General features: G+C 36.9%; 1 protein-coding gene across 1 annotated transcript in view; it reads right to left on the bottom strand.

The window, feature by feature from the left end:
• The window catches only part of GLIPR1L2 (GLIPR1 like 2), a 31173-nt gene extending 5713 nt beyond the window's left edge, over positions 1-25460 (bottom strand). Inside the window, exons 1-3 of the mRNA XM_029205950.1 lie at positions 25191-25460; positions 17206-17451; positions 15292-15395 (exon numbers count right to left, since the gene is read on the bottom strand). Coding sequence (XP_029061783.1) covers positions 15292-15395; positions 17206-17451; positions 25191-25424 — 584 coding nt within the window. The 5' untranslated portion in view covers positions 25425-25460. The remainder of the gene's footprint in view (positions 1-15291; positions 15396-17205; positions 17452-25190) is intronic.
• Between the last annotated feature and the right edge of the window lie 609 nt (positions 25461-26069).

Below are 26069 nucleotides of genomic sequence, written 5' to 3'. Positions count from 1 at the left end.
GCATCTTATTATCTCCTAAATCTGCTCTACTTCTGAACTCACAAATCACACATTCCACTCATTGACTGCAACCTCCTGTCCTTCCAGGTTGCTAGCTCATTCACTCCCATCACACTTGTCCATTAATTTCACCGTTTCCACAGTGTACTTTCTCTCCTATTTTTCTCCCTATCCATCGTGTTGTCTTTTCTCAATCTAGCTTAGGTCCATCACTTTGCATGTTCTCTACCTAAAACCTTGAAACTCGCTTGCACTATTTTCCTTTACATCCACCTGACAAAACCGCTGTGTTGGAAAAAGTGAAGGAATCTTACTGTCTGCATGTCCCATGCCTGCTTCAGGGCTGCTGGGTGCTGCTGGAGGAAAATCATTAAACTAGGTAGAGAATATCTCTATCATTCTCTCTATTCAGCTTCCGCTCTCATGTTCCATAATAACTATTTCATATCTTCCCAGTCCTCAAACTTCCAGCTTCACTGTCTCTCCCTTTATTCTCAGGACATGATCTATTCTGCTTCACAGAGAATCAGAACAGCTATTAGACTGGAACTCGAGAACTTTTCTGTCACTAAATATGACAAATATACCTACCCTTTCCTTTCTAATACAACTGAAGAACTGCTCCTCATTCTTTCTAAGGCTAATCTCTCTTTTTTTTTTTAAGTTCAAAAGTCATATAATTAATTGTTTGCACTTTTTTTTGTTGTTGTTGGTCTTACATTTTCTTTTAGCATCTTTATTGGAGTATAATGGCTTTACAATGTTGTATTAGTTTCTGCTGTATAACAAAGTGAATCAGCTCTACGTATACATATATCCCCATATCTCCTCGCTCTTATGTCTCCCTCGCACCCTCCCTATCCCACCACTCTAGGTGGTCACAAAGCACCGAGCTGATCTCCCTGTGCTATGCGGCTGCTTCCCACTAGCTATCTATTTTACAATTTGGTAGTGTATATATGTCCATGCCACTCTCACTTCGTCCCAGCTTACCCTTCCCCCTCCCCGCGTCCTCAAGTCCATTCTCTCCATCTGAGTCTTTATTCCTGTCCTGCTCCTAGGTTCTTGAGAACCATTTTTTCTTTTTTTTTGGATTCCATATATATGTGTTAGCATATGGTATTTTTTTTCTCTTTCTGACTTACTCCACTCTGTATGACAGACTCTAGGTCCATCCACCTCACTACAAATAACTCAATTTCATTTCTTTTTATGGCTGAGTAATATTCCATTGTATACATGTGCCACATCTTCTTTATCTATTCATATGTCAATGGGCACTTAGGTTGCTTCCATGTCCTGGCTATTGTAAATAGAGCTGCAACGAATATTGTGGTACATGAGTCTTTTTGAGTTATGGTTTTCTCATGGTATATGCCCAGTAGTGGGATTGCTGGGTCGTATGGTAGTTCTATTTTTAGTTTTTTAAGGAACCTCCATACTGGTCTCCATAGTGGCTGTATCAATTTACATTCCCACCAACAGTGCAAGAGGGTTCCCTTTTCTCCACACCCTCTCCAACATTTATTGTTTGTAGATTTTTTGATGATGGCCATTCTGACTGGTGTGAGGTGATACCTCACTGTAGTTTTGATTCGCATTTCTCTAATGATTAGTGATGTTGAGCATCCTTTCATGTATTTGTTGGCAATCTGTATATCTTCTTTGGAGAAATGTCTATTTAGGTCTTCTGCCCATTTTGGGATTGGGTTGTTTGTTTTTTTGATATTGAGCTGCATGAACTATTTGTATATTTTGGAGATTAATCCTTTGTCAGTTGCTTTGTTTGCAAATATTTTCTCCCATTCTGAGGGTTGTCTTTTCATCTTGTTTATGGTTTCCTTTTCTGTTCAAAAGATTTTAAATTTGATTAGGTTCCATTTGTTTATTTTTGCTTTTGTTTCCATTTCTCTAGGAGGTGGGTCAAAAAGGATCTTGCTGTGATTTATGTCATAGAGTGTTCTGCCTATGTTTTCCTCCAAGAGTTTTATAGTGTCTGGCCTTACATTTAGGTCTTTAATCCATTTTGAGTTTATTTTTGTGTATGGTGTTAGGGAATGTTCTAGTTTCATTCATTTACATGTAGCTGTCCAGTTTTCCCAGCACCACTTATAGAAGAGGCTGTCTTTTCTCCATTGTATATTTTTGCCTCCTTTATCAAAGAAAGGTGACCATATGTGCGTGGGTTTATCTCTGGGCTCTCTATCCTGTTCCACTGGGGGGACCTTCAAGATGGCGGAGGAGTAAGCCGTAGAGCTCCCCTTCCTCCCCACAAATACATCAGAAATACATCTACACGTGGAACAACTCCTACAGAACACCTGCTGAACGCTGGAAGAAGACCTCATACCTCCCAAAAGGCAAGAAACTCCCCACGTACCTGGGCAGGGCAAAAGAAAAAAATAAAAAACAGACAAAATGGGGATGGGCCCTGCACCACTGGGAGGGAGCTGAGAAGGAGGAAAGGTTTCCACACACTAGGAAGACCCTTCACTGGAGGAGACGGGGTGGGGGGGGGTAGGCAGGGGGGGGAGCTTCGGAGCCAAGGAGAAGAGTGCAGCAACAGAGGTGCAGAGGGCAAAGCGGTGAGATTCCCGCACAGAGGATCGGTGCCGACCAGCACTCACCAGCCTGAGCGGCTTGTCTGTTCACCCGCCGGGGCGGGCGGGCTGGGAGCTGAGGCTCGGACTTTGGAGGTCGGATCCCAGGGAGAGGACTGGGGTTGGCTGCGTGAACACAGCCTGAAGGGGGCTAGTGCGCCACAGCTAGCCGGAGGGAGTCCGGGAAAAAGTCTGCACCTGCCGAAGAGGCAAGAGACCATTGTTTCCTGGTGCGCGAGGAGAGGGGATTTAGAGCACCGCCTAAACGAGCTCCAGAGATGGGCGCGAGGCGCGGTTATCAGCGCGGACCCCAGAGACGGGCATGAGACGCTAGGGCTGCTGCTGCCGCCACCAAGAAGCCTGTGTGCAAGCACAGGTCACTCTCCACACCTGCCCTCCTGGGAGCCTGTGCAGCCCGCCACTGCCAGGGCCCCGTGATTCAGGGACCACTTCCCCGGAAGAACGCACGGCGCGCCTCAGGCTGGTGCAAAGTCACGCTGGCCTCTGCCGCCGCAGGCCCGCCCCGCACTCCGTGCCCCTCCCTCCCCCGGGCCTGAGTGAGCCAGAGCCCCCGAATCAGCTGCTCCTTTAACCCCGTCCTGTCTGAGCAAAGAACAGACGCCCTCAGGCGACCTAGACGCAGAGGCGGGGCCAAATCCAAAGCTGAGCCCAGGAGCTGTGCGAACAAAGACAAAGGGAAATCTCTCCCAGTAGCCTCAGGAGCAGCGGATTAAATCTCCACAATCAACTTGATGTGCCCTGCATCTGTGGAATACATGAATAGAAAATGAATTATCCCAAATTAAGGAGGTGGACTTTGGGAGCAATGATATATATATATATTTTTTTTCCTTTTTCTCTGTGAGTGTGTATGCTTCTTTGTGTGATTTTGTCTGTATAGCTTTGCTTTTACCATTTGTCCTATGGTTCTGTCTGCTTTTCTTTTTAAGTATAGTTTTTTTTAGCCCTAATCTCTTTTAAACCCTTCCTTTTTCTCTTTTAAAGCCTTCTGTTTTCTCAGGGACTTGTATCTTTACATATACCCTGCCTTTATACTCTATAAAGAATTACTTTTATTTTGTATTAGATTCTTCATGTCAATATTTAAATATGCTCACATCTTCCCCATTTTAAAAACAAAACAAAATAAAAACAACAACAAAACAGTTCTCAATTCATTCCAACCTGGCATCAGTTTCCTCTACTCCATAGAAGCAGTTTTCCTATGTTTATTAATGAACTTCTCTTTAGATCTGATATTTTTAAGTCCTGACTTTGCTTGACATCTTGGAATTTGAAAGTTTGGACGAGTTTTTCCTTTTAAAAATATTTTTTCCCCACACCTTCCCTGATACCATACTCTTCTGCTTTTTCTTCTACCTGTCTGGCCACTCTTCTTAGGTCTCCCACTTATCTTCCACTAACTGCCCTTAAATGTTGGCATGACATTCCACAGGTCCTATTCTCTTCTCATTCCATACTCTCTTGCTAAGCAAGCTCATCTATTCCCATGATTTAAATTACCCTATGTTTCCTGGCACTCCAAATATTTCCTCTATGCCATTCCTCACTCATGAGCTTCTGACCTAAATAACCAACTGCTTACTAAACATCTCAAAGTGAGTATTTCACAGCCAACTCAAATTCATTATGTACAAAGTGGAACTCATTATCTTCCCTCCCAAAATGTTCAGTGTTCCCCTTTGCAGTTAATGCAAATACCATTCATGCCTGATCATAAATTTGAAAATCTTTCTTGACTACTTCCTCTCTCTGATTACTTAATACAATGACCTGCAAATCTTGTTATTTATACCTTCTGGAAATGTCTTAAATATGTCTCCAATCTCAATCCAGACATCCCTTGTTGATGTAAAAGATAAACAAAAGTAATACATATATATTATTTATAAGTGTATGATAGAAAGGAGGAAGCAGAAAAGGGCACCTTTAAAGGGGAAAAAATGTCTCCATCCTCCACTTTCCATCTGTCTCTCCAGAGATAACATCTGTTAACAACTTCTTATGATTCCTTCCAGAAGAAAGTTTTTCATAAAAATTCTCAGTACTTACATGCTTGTGATAGAGACTGCTAGCTGTCAATCTAAATATCTCTTGAAATACTGAAATAACAGTATTTTAGCATGGCACATTAATGGCTAGTCTCAGTACATTTCCCAACCTCTCCTGCAACTTAGATGTGGCCATGAGATTAATTTTATATCCAACGGAATGGCAGTAGCAGTGATGTGCACCACTCCCCACCTGGTACTCATGCTGCCAACATGTTTCTTTTCCCTTACTAGGAGCTTGAGCTAGCTTATGTCTGTGGCCTGGATTTGATCATGTGGACAAAGACACTGCCCCCAGGGGATGGTGAAGAAACAAAATAGGAGCAACCTGGGTCTTTGAATAACTAATGGAGCACAGTACCCACCAAACTGAAATTTCCCACTTTTATCTTGAATCACTACATTTTTTGGTAATAGTAACTGTTATAACAAAAAGACCTGTTCTTACTTATTGTTTTTTATCTTACTTTTTCACCTAACGAGTGAGACCTTTCCATACTGGTACACAGAAAAGTACACCAGTTTTTTCAATGGTTACACAATAGTGTGCAGTAAATTAATTGTTTAGTCCCCTATTACTGGAGTCGTTGGTTTTTTAAATTTCAGTTTCATGCTATTAAAACATGCTCCAATGTGCATCCTTGTGTGTATATCTTGGCCATCTTTCATGAAGATATTACTAAGATAAAATCCTGATAAGGAGATTACAAGATCAAATGGTAAGTATAATTTTAAATTTTGTTACACTGCCACACCCAGAAAGACTGTATCAATTTATTGCCCTATTGCAAACGCAGAGTATCAATTAAGCTTTTCTATATTCTCAAAGGGATGAGTGGAAAGTGAACATTTATTTTTGTTTTCACCTGAATTACTTCAATTATGAGTGAGACTGAATACATTTTCATATGATTCATGGCCATTTTCTTTTCTTTTTAGTAAATGACGTCTTCATATCTTCTGCACATTATTCTCTTGGGTTGTTTCTCTTTTTCTTTTTGATTTGTATGAATTCTTTGTAAATTAAGGGGACTGTCTCTGCCATATATTCCACACATACATTTTCCAGTATATCAATTTTTCTTTGGCTATTATCTATAGTATTTCTTTAGTCATTAATTAGTTTGAAATTTTTATAAAATCAGATACATATTTTTCGGATTTTAATGTTCTGCTTGGTCAGGCTTTTCGTCAATACCTCTCCATTTTGGCTAGGCCCAAACTGCAGCTTTGTCTTCTCAGCACTGTGCAGCTTCTGAAATCTCTGTGCAGGTCTTCAGCCTGCAAGTAACTGTTCCTATCTAATCCTTCCAGAATCTCACTTTGAGGAGTGCAGCTTAGGAGCTGCCCAAGGACTTGCAGAGAACTTGTACATAGACTTTTGGGGGTCCTTCTCTGCAGCCCCCTCCTCTTTGGGATCCTGTCCTAAATCCTAGACTACTTAACATCAATCAACACTGATATCTCCTTTGCCCAGAAAATACACAATCTTTGCTTGCTTTGGCTATGGTTTGTACAATAGGATGCTCAAAGAGAGAAAACCAAGGCACATATAGGGTTCCCACTGTGTTCTTTTCTATTTGCAAGGATCATAGCACTGTACTGGTTGTTTTCTAATGCCTAAACACAGTTATTTTATATGTTTTATCCAGTCTTTATAGTTACTTTAAGCAGGAGGCTAATTCTTATACCAGCTTACATAATGTCCAGAATCAAAGTGGATCAAATTAATTTAAAAGTTAAAAAAAAAAAAAAGAATCGTTAGAAGAAAATGTGAGATAATAATATTTGGGGAAGGCTTGTCTAAGTATGATACAAACCTCAAAACCCATGAAAAAAGTATTGATACATTTTTTCTACAATGAAACAAAATAATTCTATTGGCAAAAATAAATTGCATTATAAATAAAGTCAAAAGTTAAACATAAAACTAGAAAATATTTGTAAATTATATTACATAAAAGAGCTAATTTTCTTGTACATAAGACACTCCTACAAGTTAAAAAACAAAAAAAGTCCAACAACTTAAGAGAAAAACAGTAAATGTATAGGAGCCCTCAGGTCCCAGTAAATGAAATCCACATATTCTAAAATATAAAAAAATATACTTAAACTCATGAAAAATAGAAGATGAAAATTAAATATATACATAACTCATAGTAGTAAATAGAAAAATATTTGAAAATATATTATCTTAGCAAGGGAGTTTAAATATACACCCTCTTATATGCTGATGTAAAAAAAAGTTGTAATAGAAAAAATGGCGTGACTACGATGAATAGATATTTAGTAATATCTATGCAAATTAAAAGTACACATTCTCTTTGGCCTAGGGTTTCCATGACTATACGTTTATATTATAGCTACTAACTCATGTCAGAATTACATGTCTAACTGGATAATTACTGCTTGAAATAAAATTAATAAAATAGTCTAAACGTCTATCAGAAGGAGAGGATTATTCAAATTAATTTTTGTACATCCACTAAAAAAAAAAACCAAACTGTGAAATTCTTAAAAAGAATCTGGAAACTCTTCATGTACTCAAATGGAAAGACTTCCAGTTCATATCAAGTAAAAAAATTAAAGAACATCACAAGAAATGTAGTGCGCTCCTGTTTGAATTATGGAAATGCACACATTTGTGCACCCAGACACACATACACAAAGATAGATATACTTTTCTGTATGCACAGAATATATCTTTTAGGATAAAATTTTGGAGAGAGTAACTGAAAGACAAGGATGGGAACATTATTTTCTCCTTGGATAGATTTTTCCATCATGAATATGTATCAAGTACTAAACATGATTTATTAAATGACCTAAAATTACAATACATAGAAAGCAATGAGAAAGAGACTATATTATACGAGATCCTAAGGTCTAGTAAAAATTGTAATCAAAGGAAAATATATAACTGTAAATATCTTCACTATTAAGTAGGATTAAAGATAAATGAATGTAGTATATTTTGATAAAAACAGCAACATATAACAGCCCCTCTCCCTAAAAAGTACTTGGAAGATTAAATATCTCAAAACAAAGGAATGAGAAAGGATAAATAACCCCTTAAATCTTTTCTTTCGAAAGATCAATAAAATAGATTAAACCCTCATGAGCAAGAAAGAAAAATATTACTATTAATTTCTCTAATTTTCTCTTCTTATACCTCTCTCCTCCGATTTTTTTTCCAGATAGAACTTTCTTTTTCAATTCTTCCCCATCTCTTATATGTTCTAATATATTCTATCACTCTCTATTTATGATGGCTTTCTTTAGCTCATAAAAATACATTAGAAACCAAAGCCATAAAACAAAAACTTTCACTCAACTCTACACACCTACACACCTTCCTTTTCTTCGTTGCCAAATATCTATATAAAATATTCTAAATTGGCATTACTATTTTTCAAACTGCAAGTTATGAGCTACTAATAGGTCATGAAATCAAATTTAGTGCTTCACAGTTCACATCCAATATTTTAAAATATGAGACAGACTAGAAAGCTGTACTTAACTGTGAATAATATACTATTTCATATATTGATAACATGTTCTTATTTTATCATTCATAGTAAGGATACACATTGTTCTGTAAATCTTTTCTTTTAGTTATGTACTGTGCCTCATAATTCTAAGATGTACATCTTTTCTTATTTTAGCACCTCTGAAATTGAGATGCATCTTAACATTGATGGCATCTTAAAATCACAGTTGACCAGGCAGTGAACATGATATGGTTGTCACTGCGCATTGTGAACTTGTCATAGCTTTTCATACTGTCATACTTGAAATGGGTTATATGCATTGTTTGCATTTTACGTATTTAAATTGCTATTCAAAATGTCTAAAATGATCACAATAATATATCATTGAATCATAAATTATTATGCATGCAGAAAAGCATGGAAAGAGAGCCACCTCATATATAATACAGACTGATGAGAAAATAAGTCTAAATGTTATTTTAAAAATCTACCAGCACAGTTCTAGTTTCCCTCTTACCTTACTAGTCTCTTTCTATACTCCTTTGCTAGCTCCTTTGCCTGAAGTTGAAATATTGTAGTGATGTAGGGTTTAGTCCTTAGTCTCTTCTGTCCTATTTTCCATACCTATTTTCTCACAAGGTGATTTCTTTCAGGACTGTGACTCATTTCTGCCTCAGGGCCTTTATATCTGCAGTTCCCACTACTTAAAAACCCATCCTAGACCTTCATCTGACTAGCTCCCTCATTTGATTCATTCACATTTCTCACATTTATTACTCCACCAAATGTATGTGAACCAAAACACTTGATCTTCTCTCAAGCTCTGCTCCTCCACAAGTCTTCCCTATCTGTCTAATGGCACCAACGTTCATCCAGTTGCTGAGACTAAAGGCATAGGTGTCATCCTTGATTATTCTATTCCATTCACCCCTAAAGTTAAATCTGTCAGCAGGTGTTGTTAGCTCCATCTTCAAATTATATCCCGAATCTGACCTTTCCTCACTATTTCCATGTTCTGTAGGCAGAATCCATGTCATGGTACAGTATGGGTTTTGGTAGTGTAGAGGAGCTTTCCTCCATGCAGTGATTCTGGGGCACTGCCTCATTTCATCTTGTGGCTCTGCCACTCTCTAGGACATCTTAATCCTCCACCAGATCCTCTGTATCCAACCAGTAGATGAGGGAAGACCAAGAGTGTGAAGGATCATGTAGGAAGTTTTCAAAGGCCAGGCCTGGAAGTGGCCTAAATTCTACTGGTCAAAGCTTAGTCACATGGCCCAACCAAACTTCTAGGGAGGCTGGGAAACATATTCTAGCTGTCTGTTCATAACGTAAAGAAAATGGCACCACCTGCCAGATTGCATTTCCTTAATTTTTAAATAAAGAAAATTTTCTTTACTAAATACCTTTGGACACTATAATTTACTTCTTTTAAAGGTCCAGCTTTAGATTCAAGTCATTTTCTTCAATCTCAGAACTCTTACCTCCCCCACTGGCCTCACTTCCCTTCTAATACACCTCTATGCATCAAACTTAACTACTTCTGAATCTGTATCCTGGCTAACTGCTTCTATGAATTCATACCTGCTTTTACAACAGATCTTTTCTATTTAAAATACAGATGTTGTATGTATTTGGTTAACGTTGTGTTTTTTTAAAAATTTCTTTCCCAACAGTCTGTGTTTTCAGGATGAATACCATGTAAAAAATGTGGAATTCTATTGCTTAGTTATTGTTTAAATGTACCTACTATAAACATATTTAAATAAGTAAAAGATCCTGCAGGAACCTGCAGATGCAACATGTCTAAAAATAAACAAATTCTTTTTTCTTCCACCCTACATCTTTTCCTAACTCAGTTAATAAAATTACTGATCACTTAAGCTTAAATTCTAATGCTCATCTTTGATTGTACCCCCTTCAATACCGAAATTCAAGGCTAATCTAATTAATACTGTTTTATTTTACTTTGTTTTATTTTTCTTAGAAATGTATGTTTTTTATTTTATTTTATTATTATTTTTTAGACTGTACCACGTAGCTTGTGGGATCTTAGTTCCTCGACCAGATTGAACCCATGCCCTCGGCAGTGAAGGCACGGAGTCCAACCACTAGACTGCAAGGGAATTCCCAGAAATGTATAAGTTTTTATCTTTGGAATTGAAAAATAACCACTAGAAAATGACATATGTAAATATTGTTGCAGTTCGCTTTTTCTGATACATTATAAGCTATCTTAATCTTTATATAGGTATCTATACGGATTCTTTTCTTTTGCTTATTATTTTCTTTTCTTTGATTATTATTTCTGTTCCATTTATTCTCTGTTCTTTAGGAGCAATAATTTATAGATTTATCACCCTACAGGGTTCCTTTCTTTTTCCATATATATTTTTACTTCTATTCTACATCTTCGTGTTCTGAAATTTTTCAAGATTGTGGTTGACTCATATTTTCCCTATTGCCAAACCTGTTTTATTCTTCCATTCTGTACTAGCTTGCTGTGGCTACTTTAACAATGCCACAAACTTGGTGGTTTAAAAAAACAGAAATTTATTTTCTCAGTTCTGGAGGCCTGAAGTCCAAAATCAAGGTGTTGGCAGGGCTATGCTCCCTCCAAAGGCTCAGAGAGGGAATTCCTTGACTCTTCCAGCTTCTGGTGGCTCCAGAAGTTCCTTGGTTTGTGAATATATCACTCCAAACTCTCCCTCCACAGTCACATTGCCTCCTTCTCTTCTGTGTGTCTAGTGCTGAAATCTCCTCCCTCTCTCTTATGAGGACACAAGTAATTACATTTAGGTCCCACCTGAATAATCTAAGATAAGCGCTTCCTCTGAAGATCCTTATCTTAAACATGTGTTTTGCCATATAAGGCAATATTTACTCTTGACATGTAACTTAATATTCACAGGTTCTGTGAATTAGGAACTAGATACATCCTTTGGTGGGGGCCACCATTCAGTCCATTACACATTCTAATTTTCAATTTGGTTTTCTTTTTTTTTTTGCTGTGTTGGGTCTTTGTTGCTGCGCGCGGGCTTTCTCTAGTTGCTGTGGCAAGTGGGGGCTACTCTTTGTCGCGGTGAGTGCGCTTCTCATTGCAGTGGCTTCTCGTTACAGAGCATGGGCTCTAGGCACGCAGGCTTCAGTAGTTGCAGCATGTGGGCCCTGGAGCACGCAGGCTTCAGTAGTTGTGGCGCACAGGCTTAGTTGCTCTGTGGCGTGTGGGATCTACCCAAACCAGGGCTCCAACCCATGTCCCCTGCATTGGCAGGTGGATTCTTAATCACTGCACCACCAGGGAAGTCCCCAATCTGGCTTTCTTATTTTCATTTCTATGAAGTATTTTATAAGACTGTGATGAATTGATTTTTCTATCAATGATTCTTAAGAAAGATACCTATGACTGCCTATTTTGAGTACATATCAAATAAAACTTGGACTGAGTTGACTCAGTCAACTCATAATTGAGTTGACTCACATGATATATGTGCCAACCTAGATCCTTCACAAGTGGACTTTCCAAAGTTTGTATCAAGGAAAAAATGGCTGATAGAAATTTCAAGACAAAGAAGCCTATGGGACAGGTGAGTGGAAAGAAGAGTAATCCTAATGACTAGTAGGTTCATCTTATCACTATAGTCACGGGATACCCCTGCAGTCACTACTGCTATTAAGGTCACCAAATACCTTCATCTTTTCAAACGGAAATGTCATCTTTCCTTCCTCATTTTTTTTTTTTTTTCATTCTTTCAGGAGCATCTCATACAGTTAACCACTTTGGGCATCATGACTCACGTTCTTCACTTGATTTCCAAGTACCCTTACCAGCACTGTTTGGGTTTCCTTCTTATCTTGTTAGCCTCTTCACTCTCCTTTGTTATCTCTTTTGCCTGAAGTTGAAATACTGTACTGCTCTAGGACTTAATCCTTAAATTAAGTCTCCATACTCACTCCTTCATAAGGGGGTCTTGTTCAGGACTGTGACTCATTTCTACGTCAGGGCCTTTATAGTAGCAGTTTCCTCTACTTCAAAACCTATCCCAGACCCTCATACAGCTAGTTCCTTCTCATGATTCATTTACATTTTCCACATTTATATTTCTACCTAATGTGTCCAAACATAAAACACATCTTCTGATGTTCTTCCTTATCTTAGTTAATGGTATCATCATTTATCCAGTTGTTCAGACTAAAAGCATGGGTATCGCCATAGTTTATTCTATACCTCTTCTCCCTAAAGTCAAATCCATCAACTGGTATTTTTAGCTCTACCTTCATAATATATCCAGAAACTGACCTTTTTTCACAATTTCCATGGTATAGTAAACAGAATTCTAAAATGCAGCACAAGCTCCCCTACCCCTGCTATACATGCCTTGCATAATTCTGAGGAAAGTGAATGTAATGGACTTTACTTCCATGATTAAATTATGTCATTTGGCACAGCTGACCTTCAAATAGGGAAATTATCCAGGAAAATATCCTGACCCAATCACTTGGGCACCCTAAAATCAGAGAGTTTTCTCTGGCTGGTCACAGAAGAGAAGTCAGAGATTTGGATCGTGGGAAGGACCTGATGTGCCTTTGTGGACGTAAATATGGTGGGAGCCACGCATCAAGGAATGTGGGCAGCCTCTAGAAGACGAGAGCAACCACTGGCTTAGAACCAGCAAGAAAATGGGGACCTAAGTCCTATAACCACAAGGCACTGAATTCTGCTAACAACCTGAAGGAGCGTAAAAGCAGATTCTTCCCCAGAGCCTCCAGATAAGAACTCAGTCAACACCTTGATTTTGGCCTTTGAGACCCTGAGCAGAGAATCCAGCTATACTGTGCCTGGACTTATAACTTACAGAACTGTTTAATAATAAATGGCTGCTGTTTTAAGTCACTAAGTTTGTGGTTTATTATGCAGCAATAGAAAACCAATTCACATGCTAAAATCCTAATCCAAGATACCAGTCTATAGCCTGCACTACAGAAACAATCTCCTAATTGTGCTTGTTTCTCTTTGTACCCTTGTTTTCCTATACTCCATTATCGACACAACAGCAAGAGCAATCTTTTATTGCTAAGTTTTCTTTTCAAAACATAGATGAGGGACTTCCCTGGTGGCGCAGTGGTTAATAATCCTCCTGCCAGTGCAGGGGGCGTGGGTTCGATCCCTTGTCCGGGAAGATCCCACATGCCGTGGAGCAACTAAGCCCGTGTGCCACAACTACTGAGCCCGAGCGCCACAACTACTGAAGCCCACGTGCCTAGAGCTCATGCTCCACAACAAGAGAAGCCACTGCAATGAGAAGCTTGTGCACCACAACGAAGAGTAGCCCCTGCTCGCCGCAACTAGAGAAAGCCCGTGTGCAGCAACGAAGGCTCAATGCAGCCAAAGATAAATAAATAAATTAATTAAAAAAAAAACTTTTAAAAAAAAGAACAGGGAGAAAAAAAACATAGATGAGATCATGCCACTTACTTGCTTAAAACTTTCCAATGACTTTGCCATTATGTAGAATAAACCCCCAAATTCTTAACCTGGCCTATGGTATTCTATTTGATTTAGTTGTCACCTAACTCTCTACCTCGTCTCCTACCTCTAACCACAGTTATTCATTTTTCAAACATGCTAAACTTATTCCAAGCTCAGAGATTTTACATGTGCTTTCACTTCTACCTGAAATATTCTTTAGCCGTCTCCTCATCTTTTGGCTTTCAGTTTAAATGCCACCTCCTTTTGCAGCTATCTTATCCATATTCTATACTAGTTATTCCCTGTTTGCTTACTGTGCTTTGTTTCTATGGCATATTTTATTATTTAATTAAATATCATTTATTTCTATGTTCACTTATTTATTGTTTGTCTCTCTTCCAAGATTACAAACTAAGTACGGTCAGTCTTTATTGGTTTGTCAGTAGACAGATCAGAGCCTTGTATGTAATTGCTGAGCATGTAAAATGAAGACTAGTACCCCAGAGGAACCTCTTCCTTCCCCACCACCCATGACCAGTGGTCTGTTTGAATTTTCAATACCAATCAGTAATTAACTTTCAAAAGTTTCTCCATGTAATAGATATCACCCCAGTACTTCCAGTCTGTAGGACTGAAAGAGGCCAAAAAACTTTTGCAATTCCTCTACATTCCAAACTTGTTTTGCATGCCTATGTTCAAAGTCAGCAAAGCTTCCATTTAAGAAGGGGTTTCTGAATCTAATTCAACTTACATCATAGTTCTGTTGTTTTCTCTATCTAGGGGAATACAATCATTAATTAGTAATCAATGTTTTTTTTTTCTTTCTCTTTTTGGTTTAGCCCCAGAAGCATTTTATTTTTAAGAAATTCCTTCTCAATCCTAGCATGTAGTCAATTTTTCTTGGCATGTTGATTAGGATATTTTCTCACTTCAGTTAGATGTTTTAACAGTATTACTTATGGTATCATATCGACCTGTAAGAAAACTTGAGACTTTCCAACAAAGCTCTCCAGAGATGGAGGCTATTTTGGAAGGTAGTTTTTTCCCATCATTGGAAAGTTTTTAGGTACAGGTAAGTAACCACATGGTAAGTAAGTGTTAAGAATTCAAGTTTCATATGTATAGCTTAACTAGAAGACTTGTGAAGTACTTTTGCACCTCTGAGTTATTACAATTCCTTATATGTATGAGAGTAGCCCCAATTAATAATACACTCTCCAGAGGATAGTCAACTAAAAGTGTCCTTCATGTTATAAAACTGATGTACTCTTGAAACAATTCTTACAACATACATTTCAACACACTTAACCTTATTTTCTTTTGGCTTTTTAAAAATAAATATGGAGATAAACAATTTTGGAAAATAATTTAAATCCTACGTTAATTAGGCTAGGTACTGTGAAATAATACTAAAGTTAAAATTCTCTCAGGAAGTAATATTTGGCTAGTCTATACATAAAATCAGTATGCCTAAATATGACTTATTTTATTATTAAATTTAAAAAATTTCAATATAAAGTCTTTAATTGCTATCTCATACTTAATTCTTTTATAGCTTGCAAAGACATTTAGAAGAATATGTTGAAAGTTAGGAAAACTTAACCTTGAAAAATCCCCAATTTATTTTTATATTATTTAAAAAATTTAAAGGAACTTACCCTGGTGCATAGTTGCATATGAAAAGTGCTGCATGTTTAATATGTCCAATTCTTGAACATGGAGTAACAGCACAACCAACTTTGTAAGACTTGTCCCAAACAAGCTAAAATAAAATTTTCAAAGAAAACATAAAATTTAATTCTAAACATCTACTCTGCCATAGTATAAACAATAGTATATTCAATACACATAGGACCTTTAACAAAGCAATTCAAGGAATATGAACAATTCTTCATTTGGATGCAGGTAGAGAATTATCATGGATTTAGGGAAGCATTTCCAAAACTGTATTTAGAGAAACACTTTAATAGGTTCTACCAATACTGTATTCTTAGGATAAAGAGTCTGAGAAAAACTGATACAGAATAATGTTTTAGAGCCAAAGGAAGACACCTGCTGAATCAATTTTCGACCTCTTGTTGACTCTGAGAGTTCTAGGTTATTGGCAAAGAGGAAGAGGGAAATGAGAAGACACAAAGTTTTGGAAGAATGGAAGTTGTGAATAAAAAGGAAAAAAAGAGGGGACAGTAAGATTATAGAAGGGAAGGAAAAGAAATACAAGAGTAGAAAGTAATTGAATGTTATCAGCATTTTTCTTTTCTTTTATTGAGGAAATTCCATTACAAAATAAAATGAAGTCTGGGCCTTTCATTAAAAAAATGAGTAAAAGAGCTGGTTCCTATAAAATAATGTCTTGCAAAATAGGTCTTGGAGTGAAAATATGAGAATAATTAAAGATATTCCAGAAATTCCTGAATGGCTTTAATATTCCTAATACTTACAAGTGAATGACAACAAAAAATTGTTTTGTTAACCTCTGTGGGAGAGGGAGAAACAATTTGTTTTCCTTTTCTCTATAGCTGAAGTCTTAGTGATTCCAAAAGAAATAGAGTTTCTTTAAAAGAATAGAGAATAGAATGTCTGTAACAGTTGAAGTTAAACAGGTCAAATGCAGGAAATGAAAATGTCTAGGAAACTAGACTTAAGGAGGAAAAAATACAGAGGAGTAGGTCAGGGAGTAGACTTTTACTCAGAGTACTGAAGTCATATTAAGGAGTCTAGCTTTGACATGAGTAGGACAGTAGAGAACCACTCTAACTTTCTAGGAGAAAAAATTGATTAAAAAATTTTTGAAACATAAATCATTTGATGGAACAGGAAGACATGAGTTCAACATGAAAAAATTCCAAGATTTTAAGTTCTACATTAGAGTCTATTGACTGAAAAATAATCTTTTAAATGAGCTTGGAAGTTAATTCAATAGTTTCTTGATACCTGATACAAATATTTATTGAAGACCTAAATAATGTCATGTTGCTGTGCTGAGAATACATGGATAAGAAGACAAGGTCCCTGCCCTTAGTGTAGTATTAGATATATAAACAGATGATTATAAAACAATGTAATATGTGAAAAAATAAATGTTTGTACAGGAAATAAAAAGTGGTTCAGTGTTCTTGGAGTACAAAGTGTAAGAGTGAATTGTTAGACATGAGGTAGGAAAATAATTATATGTATTTGCATTTAAAATATTTTAATCAGTTATATAGTAGTATGTGTGCTGATCTGTGCAAAAAAAACTCATCTTTTACTTATGTTTATAGCCAATAAACTAAAACTAATTTTTATTTGCTAGTTTCTTTCTTTTCCAGTGTACATTGTTTTAGAAAGGTACCTTTCATCTTTGGCTATGGAGATTAGACTTACTATATTTAAAGGAATGTTTTAATTGCATGGTTCAAATAATAGAAGAAATTATGAACATTAAGAAGATCTAGGACTGATTAGAATTTTGATTCTATTAGAGGTAATAATTTTACCATTTGAGTTTATTTATAAAATTGAAACACAATAACAACGTAGTAGTAAAGCAATTAAGAAGTCTATTGAATTAATAATATAAAATTAGATACCTGTAGATAATTAGAACAGTTATCAGAGCAACTGTTCTTTTCAAAATTGTACTTTTTCCGCTGTGTGAACCAACTTCTGATAGCGATACTTGCAGTAAATTCATTTTCAGGGCCGACCCACATATTTTCACCAATACCATTAAATCTAGGATGGGCCATTTTTCGTTCTTCTAAATGAATATTACGTTCAAACACACATTTTTTCCCCCATGCTCTAGCAGTCCGTGACAAAGCTACATCCCAAGTCTGAAAAAAAAAAAGCAAAAAGTAAAGAAGAAAAAATAACAACAATGAGTTATTTTTTTGTGTGCTCTAAATTATTTTCCTTGAGTTCTCATAATTATATGTAAGGAAAACAATTCTTATTTTGTGCTTATGAGTCTGGTTTATGGAATTTATGTAGGAGAAAAAGTGTTTTGAGACAATTATAAATGAAACAACTATTTCCTGAGATGAAGGCTTATGCATATATTTGTAAGTAAAAAATCAGATTGTTAGATGATGCAAATGGCTATAATACTCTTACATGTAGTCTATTCAGAAAATGTGTATTTTTAATCTCATGCCTTTTATATGTAATAATACAATAATTTAAAATATTTAAGAACTATTTATTGAGCACTGATTATATGCAAATTATTGTACTGTGAGGAATAAAATATGAAGTCAACATAAATTTTGTCCTCTAGTTGCTTACTGTTGTTAGGAGAAAAACCTGGGATAATATATACATACATATACATATATATACAAATACATATATATATTTATATATATATATTTTAACACATAGTGGTAGTTGGTAAATGTTATAAAAGAGGCACATGTAAAGTTTTAAGGATGTTCCCAGAAATGTAAGAAAATATCACAAGATGCTGCTCCCCTCCATTTATGGAAATATCCAGAAATGTGTACTTCTGACATATTTAGAGCCTCATTAAATTCATTGTTTAGTTAAGGACAAGAACAAAAACAACACAAATAGAAAAATCAACAAAATATTTGTAAAACCAACATGCTAAATATATATATGTTACAGTAAATCTGAAAATAAACATTTCTGAAAAACAATACTAAGATTTCCCTAGAGTTTTCTTGGTTAATTTCATAGATTATACAGAAGTACAATACAGAAAATATATTATAGAAAACTTTAGCATATCCCCTCCCTCCCCGCACTATTTCCCTCCCCAGAGGTAATCATTTTTTAAAAAACTGTTTATGTATAAATTTCTCTAGCTCCATATACACACATTCATATATAAGATATGTTAGGGTGTTTTAGATGAGTATTTTGTGATTTTTGTCTTTGCACGGTTTTAATCATACCATACACAATATTATTGGCCCGTAACTTGCAGTTTTCACTTAGAGAGTTGTTCCATATTAGCGCAACTAGATCTACCTAATTTTTTGCAAACTTTTTACAGTATTCCATAGTATGGCTAGCAGCATGTAATAAAGGTTACCGTTCCACTATTAATGGTCCTTCAGATTCTTTGCCATTTGCAAACAATGCTCCATGGACCATCTTTCTACTGCCTAATTTTGCATATTGTTTACACATCACATGCTTACAATGCACCATGTCACTATTCTAAGTGGGTTTTTTTCCTTCCATTTTTTTCCTTCCATTTTTATTGAGATATAATTGACACACAGCACTGTGTAAGTTTCAGGTGTACAGCATAATACATCATGAAATGATTAACACAATTAGTTTAGTGAACATCCATTATCTCATATAGATATAAAAACAAAATTTTTCCCTTGTGATGAAAACTCAAGATTTACTCTCTTAACAATTTCAGATATAACACACAGCAGTAGTGTTATATTAAACATTTGGACATCATCCCTAGTATTTATCTTATAACTGGAAGTTAGTACCTTTTAACCACCTTCATCCAATCCCCCCCTGCCCCCACCCCCATAACCACAAATCTGATCTCTTTTTCTATGAGTATTTTTGTTTTTGTTGTTTTTTGAAGTATAATTGACCTACAACACTACTATGTTAGTTCCTGATGAACAACGTAGTGATTCAATATTTCCATACATTACAAAATAATCAGCACAAGTCTAGTTACCATTTGTCTCCATACAAAGATATTACATTATTTTTGACTGTACTTCCCAAATTTCATTCCCCTGGCTCACTTATTTTGTAACTGGAAGTTTGTACCTCTTAATTTCCCTCAGCTATTTCACTCATCCCCCCCGCCCACTCCCCTCTGGCAATCACCTGTTTGTTCTCTTTATCTATGACTCTGTTTCTGTTTGATTATGTTTGTTGTTTTCTGGACTCCATATATAAGTGAAATCATATGGTATTTGTCTTTCTCTGTCTGACTTATTTCACTTAGCATAATACCTTCTAGGTTCATCCATGTTGTTGCCAATAGCAAGATTTCATTCTTTTTTATGGCTGAGTAATATCCCATTGTGTATGTATATATATATATATATATATATACCACATCTTCTCTATCCATTCATTTATCGATGGGCACTTAGGTTGCTTCCATATCTCGGCCATTGTGAATAATGCTGCAATGAACACAGGAGTGCAGATACCTTTTTGAATTAGTGTTTTTTTTGTTTTTTTTCTTCTGGAAAAATACCCAGAAGTGGAATTGCTGCCACTGGAATGTCTACTCCCTTGTTTCTATGAGTTTGACTTTTTTTTTTTCAGATTCCACATATAAGTGATACCATGCAATATTTATCTTTGTCTGGATTATTTCACTTAGCATAATGCCTTCAAGTTCCATCCCAGTTGTTGCAAATAGCAGGATTTCCTTCTTTTCTCATGGCTGAACAATATTCCATTGTATATATACACACCACTTCCTCTTTGTCCATTCGTCCATCGATGGGCACTTAGGTTGCTTCCATATCTTGGCTATTGTGAATAATGCTGCAGTGAACACAGGAGTGCAGACATCTCTGTGACATCCTGTTGTCATTTCCTTTGTTTTTATACCTAAGAGTGGAATTGCTGGATCATATGGTAGTTCTTTTTAAAATTTTTTAAGGAATCCTCCACACTAATTTCCATAGTGGTTGTACGAATATACATTCCCAACAACAATGCACAAATCTTCCCTTTTCTCTATATCCTCACCAATGTTTGTTTTCTCCTGTCTTTTTTGGTGATAGACATTTTAATGGGTGTGAAATGATATCTTATTGTGGTTTTAATTTGCATTTCCCAGATGATTAGTCATGTTGAGCACCTTTTTATGTACCTGTTAGCTAAAGCTATAAAATTCTTACAAGAAACAAAGGGGAAAAGCTTCATGACATTGGATTTGGCGATAATTTCTTAGATATGTCACCAAAAGCACAGGCAACAAGATAAAAAAATAGATAATTAGACTTAATTACAATTAAAAACTTTTGTGTATCAAAGGACACTATTAACAGAATGAAAGGCAACCTATGGAGGGGAGAAAACATCTGAAGATCATATATTTGACAAGGGATTTTATCCAGAATATATAAAGAATTCCTTCAATTCAGCTAACCAAAAGACTGTAACAACCTGACCAAAAAATGACCAAAGAACTTGTGCAAACATTTCTACAAAGAAGACATATAAATGGCCAATAAACACCTGAAAATATGCTCAACATAACTAATCATTAGGGAAATGAAAATCAAAACCATAATGACATACCACTTCACACCCATTAAAACAAGTGTTGGCAAGGATGTGGAGAAATTGAAACCCTGTGCATTGCTGGTAGGAATGCGAAATGTGCAGCCACTATGGGAAACAGAATGTCAGTTCTTCAAAAAATTAAGCATAGAATTTGTACATGTTTTTGCAATTCCATTTCTGGGTATATACCTAGTAAAGGTGAAAGCAGGGAATCGAACAGATATCTATTCATATACCTATGTCCACAGCAGCATTATTCACGATAACCAAAATGTGGAAGAAACTCAACTGTCCATGGAGAGATAAATGGATAAACAAAATGTGGTATATACATAAAGTAGAATATTATTCAGCCTTTAAGAGGATGGAAATTCTTTTAAAAAAAATTTTAAAAATTAATTTATTTTTTGGCTGTATTGGGTCTTTTTTGCTGTGTGGGCTTTCTCTAGTTGTGGAGAGCAGGGGCTACTCTTCATGCAGTGCACAGGTTTCTCATCACAGTGGCTTCTCTTGTTGCGGAGCACAGGCTCTAGGCGTGCAGGCTCAGTAGTTGTGGCACACGGGCTTAGTTGCTCCGTGGCATGTGGGATCTTCCCAGACCAGGGCTCGAACACATATTCCCTGTGTTGGCAGGTGGATTCTTAACCACTGCACCACCAAGGAAGTCCCAGAATGGAACCTTGAAGACATCATGCTAAGTGAAACAATCCAGTCACAAAGAGGAACACTTATGATTCTTATATGATGTACCTGGAGTAGTCAAATTTATGAGACAGAAAGTAGAATGGTAGTAGCCAGCAGAAAGAAGGGAATGGGGAGTTAGTGTTTAATGGGTGCAGAGTTTCTATTGCGTAGGATGAAAATGTTCTGGAGATGAATGGTGGTGATGATTGCACAACAATGTGAATGTATTTAATGTCATAGAACTGTACACTTAAAGATGGTTAAAATGGTAAATTTTATGTTATGTATATTTTACAATTAAAAAACCCAATAAATTTTTGAGTTTAAAAATTGTTTTGAGTTTAAAAACAAGGTAGAACAAAAATACTAGGTGACGACAACAACAGCATGGACATGGGCAGAAGACAATTTATGTGTTGTAATATCTTTTTAATGTTTAGAAGGTTATAGATGTTGATTAACTTTGGACTTTGTAAAGTATATACATTAAAATGTTAAGCATAACCAGTAAATAATAAAGATAAAATGTATGATTTCCAAACCTGTCAAGGAAAAGTTCTAAGTAGACCATACTATTATGATAGACTATACTATTTACAGTTATCATTTACATCTTAGTAAAATCCATGGGAAAAATATATACAAATTTTTAGAAAGAAGGATAAAATTTAGAGTGCAGCTTTAAACTGTACCCAAAACATTATTCTTTCAAAAATGTTCACATATTAATATATATATCGAGGGGACACAATATTATGCTTTATATTATTCTCTATGCTTTATGTTTGAAATAAAAATTTTAGACATTAGGAATACAGAGCCTATAAAAAGTTGAATTAAAAATATTTTGTGTCTATTCATTATCAGGAGGAATGCTAATCTTCAAACTTGGAAGAAATAGAATTAATCACAAAGGGTGGGAAATACATAGATATAACTCTCAAATATCCTCAAATTCTAATTAAATTCAAAAGATTAAAATTGGCTTGGATAAAACTATCTTCAGCAAATACAATGCTAGTATTGATATATTTCTATAAGAAAACATATAAACAGAAGAGGAAACTTACTGAGAATTCAAAAGGTAAAGAAAATGAACAAAATACGTACAAAATACGTCCAATCAAAATAACATTTTAAAATTAACATTAAAGCAAAGTTCCCTTTTATAATTTATTAGTTTAGCAAGTGACTGAAAATGTCCAAGCCAGTCAGATGTGGTATGTCCAGTCACATGTACGTATGGTATGTCACATGTGCAGTCCAGTAAATTAGTTCACGTGTCTGGCGTACATTGTCATGTGCGTGCATCCTCTACAAGTGGTTGTGCTTTGTGTACTTACTTTGTGTAGCTTACTAATGAAGACCTGATGGAATTGAGGCCCAGAGAATGGACAAAGAGAGACTAGAGGAAGAAGAAGTAACTAAAGAACAGAAGAGATTCAAGACACAGGAAATGGCAAGGGGATTTTCTTTATTTGAGAAGGCACTGTTAGTTTCTTTTTTTTTTTTTTCATTTTAACATCTTTATTGGAGTATAATTGCTTTACAATGGTATGTTAGTTTCAGCTTCACAACAAAATGAATCAGTTATATATATATACATATGTTTCCATATCTCTTCCCTCTTGCGTCTCCCTCCCTCCCACCCTCCCTATCCCACCCCTCCAGGCGGTCACAAAGCATCGAGCTGATCTCCCTGTGCTATGCGGCTGCTTCCCACTAGCTATCTACCCTACGTTTGGTAGTGTATATATGTCCATGCCTCTCTCTCGCTTTGTCACAGTTGGCACTGTTAGTTTCTAAGGCACAGGACCTGAACGTAGTATGGTACACAAAGGTTGCAGCAGCCATTCAGAATGCAATCCAGTGCTACCATGTCATCTATGACAAGAAAAAAACAGCTACTACCCAGACATCACTGGATTGCTTTTTCAAGAGGGTAGATAGAATTGAATCCAGCGAGGAACCAGAACCTGTGCCATCAACTACAGGTGTTAGTGAAATTGCAGCTTGCCCTCCATCTCCTATTGCTGACAATCCTTCAGCCCTGTCATCTCCCACCTCCTCTCCCTCCTCCAGTCAGTAACTCTTCTTGCCTGTTCACTCGATGGCAGCCCCTGTGTGCCAGCTATTGTACTGTACTACTGTGCCTTTCAAGGTACTATACAGTAAGGTTAAAAATGTTTTATCTGGGGGCTTCCCTGGTGGCGCAGTGGTTGAGAACCTGCCTGCTAATGCAGGGGACACGGGTTCGAGCTCTGGTCTGGGATGATCCCACATGCCATGGAGCAACTAGGTCCGTGAGCCATAACTACTGAGCCTGCGCGTCTGGAGCCTGTGCTCTGCAACAAGAGAGGCCGCGATAATGAGAGGCCTGCGCACCGCGATGAAGAGTGGCCCCTGCTTGCCACAACTAGAGAAAGCCCTTGTGCAGAAACGAAGACCCAACACAGCAAAAATAAATTAATTAATTAATAAACTACCCCCAACATTTTAAAAAAAAAGTTTTATTTTTTGTGTTTTATGTATTATTTGTGTGAAAAGTATTATAAACCTATTACAGTACAGTACTATAAAGCCGCTTGTGTTAGTTGGGTACCTAGGCTAACTTTGTTGGACTTCAGAACAATATTGGACTTAAGAACGCACTCTGGGAACTGAACTCATTCGTATGTAGGGGACTTACTGTACTTCTACACTGCTGATATTTGCTTAATTTGGCACAGTCCTTCAGTATAGCAATTGCTACGTATCGTATAAATAAAATAATCACATACTTTGTCACATTTCTGGAATTTTTCCTAAGGAACTAATCCAGAAGGAAGAAAAGACATATCTAGGGAGACAGTCCTTGCAATATTTACAACATAAATTGGAAGGTCCTAATTGCCCGATATTTACTCAATACATTTTGCATTCATTTTTAATGACAATCATGAAGACTCTATAGCACCAGGGGAACAGCTAACGAATCATTGCAAAGAAATACGGAGAAAATAATGGGAAAGAAGCAAGAACTATTTTGTAAGGGAAAGCAAAATCAGGGCCGGGTCTAGGACGAGGTGAATGAAACATTCTCTAGGGAGCAAAATTTAGGCTGGATACCAAAAAACTCAATAATCAAGACAAAAAGTATTTTAAAAAGGCAAAATTAGTGTGAAAGCATCCATGATAAAAATTCAAAATTTTAAATAAGAACAGAATCTGACCTTTCATTTGCATTATCCTGAGAGTGCCTCACTTGCCTCTCCCAAATTCAAGCTCAAAGATCCTGTCTTTGTTTAAAGTGATTCTGTTTCATCAATAATACTTTTGCATTGATTTTTAAATTTAAAAAATTACATTAAACAATCATTTTCTCGAATTAAAGCTCCCTTAAATTTTGCACCTCTGGTGAGTACCTCTACTCACCCTAGTCCAAGCCCTGTGCAAACCCTTGGTAATAACTATGCGTTCAAGTGACAGTGGTTTTTATTTCTTGAACATATAAACTTTACGTGTATTTTAAAACCCAAACTCTAAGCGCGGTTGTCCGCGATCCTTAAGGCTCAGAGACTCAGACTCTCCGCGGCCGAGGGGGAGGTACTGACAGGGGCTGTTGGAGGTTTGGGCAACCGCCTTAGGGCCTCACCATGAAGCGCAAGTTAGCCCCTCGGGGGATGACGCTGCCCCGGAGCTCATTGTGGAGGTTCACGTACTCATTGATAAACGTTACGTCCTCTTCGTGGGGCAAAAAAAGCGCGTTCAAACCGGAACCCAGCAGTAGTAGCCAGAACTCACAAAGCCACACCTCCCAAACAACCGCCTGCGCCAGAGGAAGCGTTTGGGCGCACCACTCCCGGGCGAAGCGCCTCGGGGTCTCCATGGTTCACTGGCCCTGGCCAGGCCAGTGCGCACGCGCCGGCCCGCCCCAGCGACCTGCCAATCAACGGGGAGGGGCGGTGCAGGCACGTCTGGCCCCGCCTCCCCGCGAACGGAGGGAAAAGGATGAAGGGAAACCAGAGTGAGGGAAGACTCGTGAAAGCTGTCTTCAGAACTAACCACAACAGAGGCTTGAGTTAAATGAGTGCAAGCTTTTCACTAAACTAATGTAGTTAAATATCCAGAGTCGATTTCTGACACCAGATGATGTGTCATCGTTTATTAATGTGTCAACTGCCCAGTAAATGCCAATTGCTGAATAAGTAACATGTCTGAGGAACCTTCTAATTCTTCTGTGACACTGATGAAAATTCAACCAAAAAAAAAAAAAATCCTTACTTGTTAAGTTGGGAGTTTAATGCAAGACCTTCCTTTTATTTTCCTCCTGGACAGAAGAATATCCTCTTTTAGGCCAACTTCCTCACTGAGATTTTCTCAATGTTTTAGTGATCATTTGTGGGAAACCGCAGGATAAATGGGAAAAGTGGAAAGCTCAGCAGGTAGGGGGTAGACTAGGGATCATCAAATTCTCATAAAGTTAAAATATTTTCATTTTTTTCTCTCACCAGCATGTCTGGAATATCAATAT

Source organism: Monodon monoceros, unplaced genomic scaffold, assembly GCF_005190385.1.
Source record: "Monodon monoceros isolate NGI ecotype Baffin Bay Population unplaced genomic scaffold, NGI_Narwhal_1 Super_Scaffold_6, whole genome shotgun sequence".
NCBI lineage: Eukaryota > Metazoa > Chordata > Mammalia > Artiodactyla > Monodontidae > Monodon > Monodon monoceros.
Note: the sequence above shows the minus strand (reverse complement) of the source record. Positions and strands in the feature narration are given on the sequence as shown.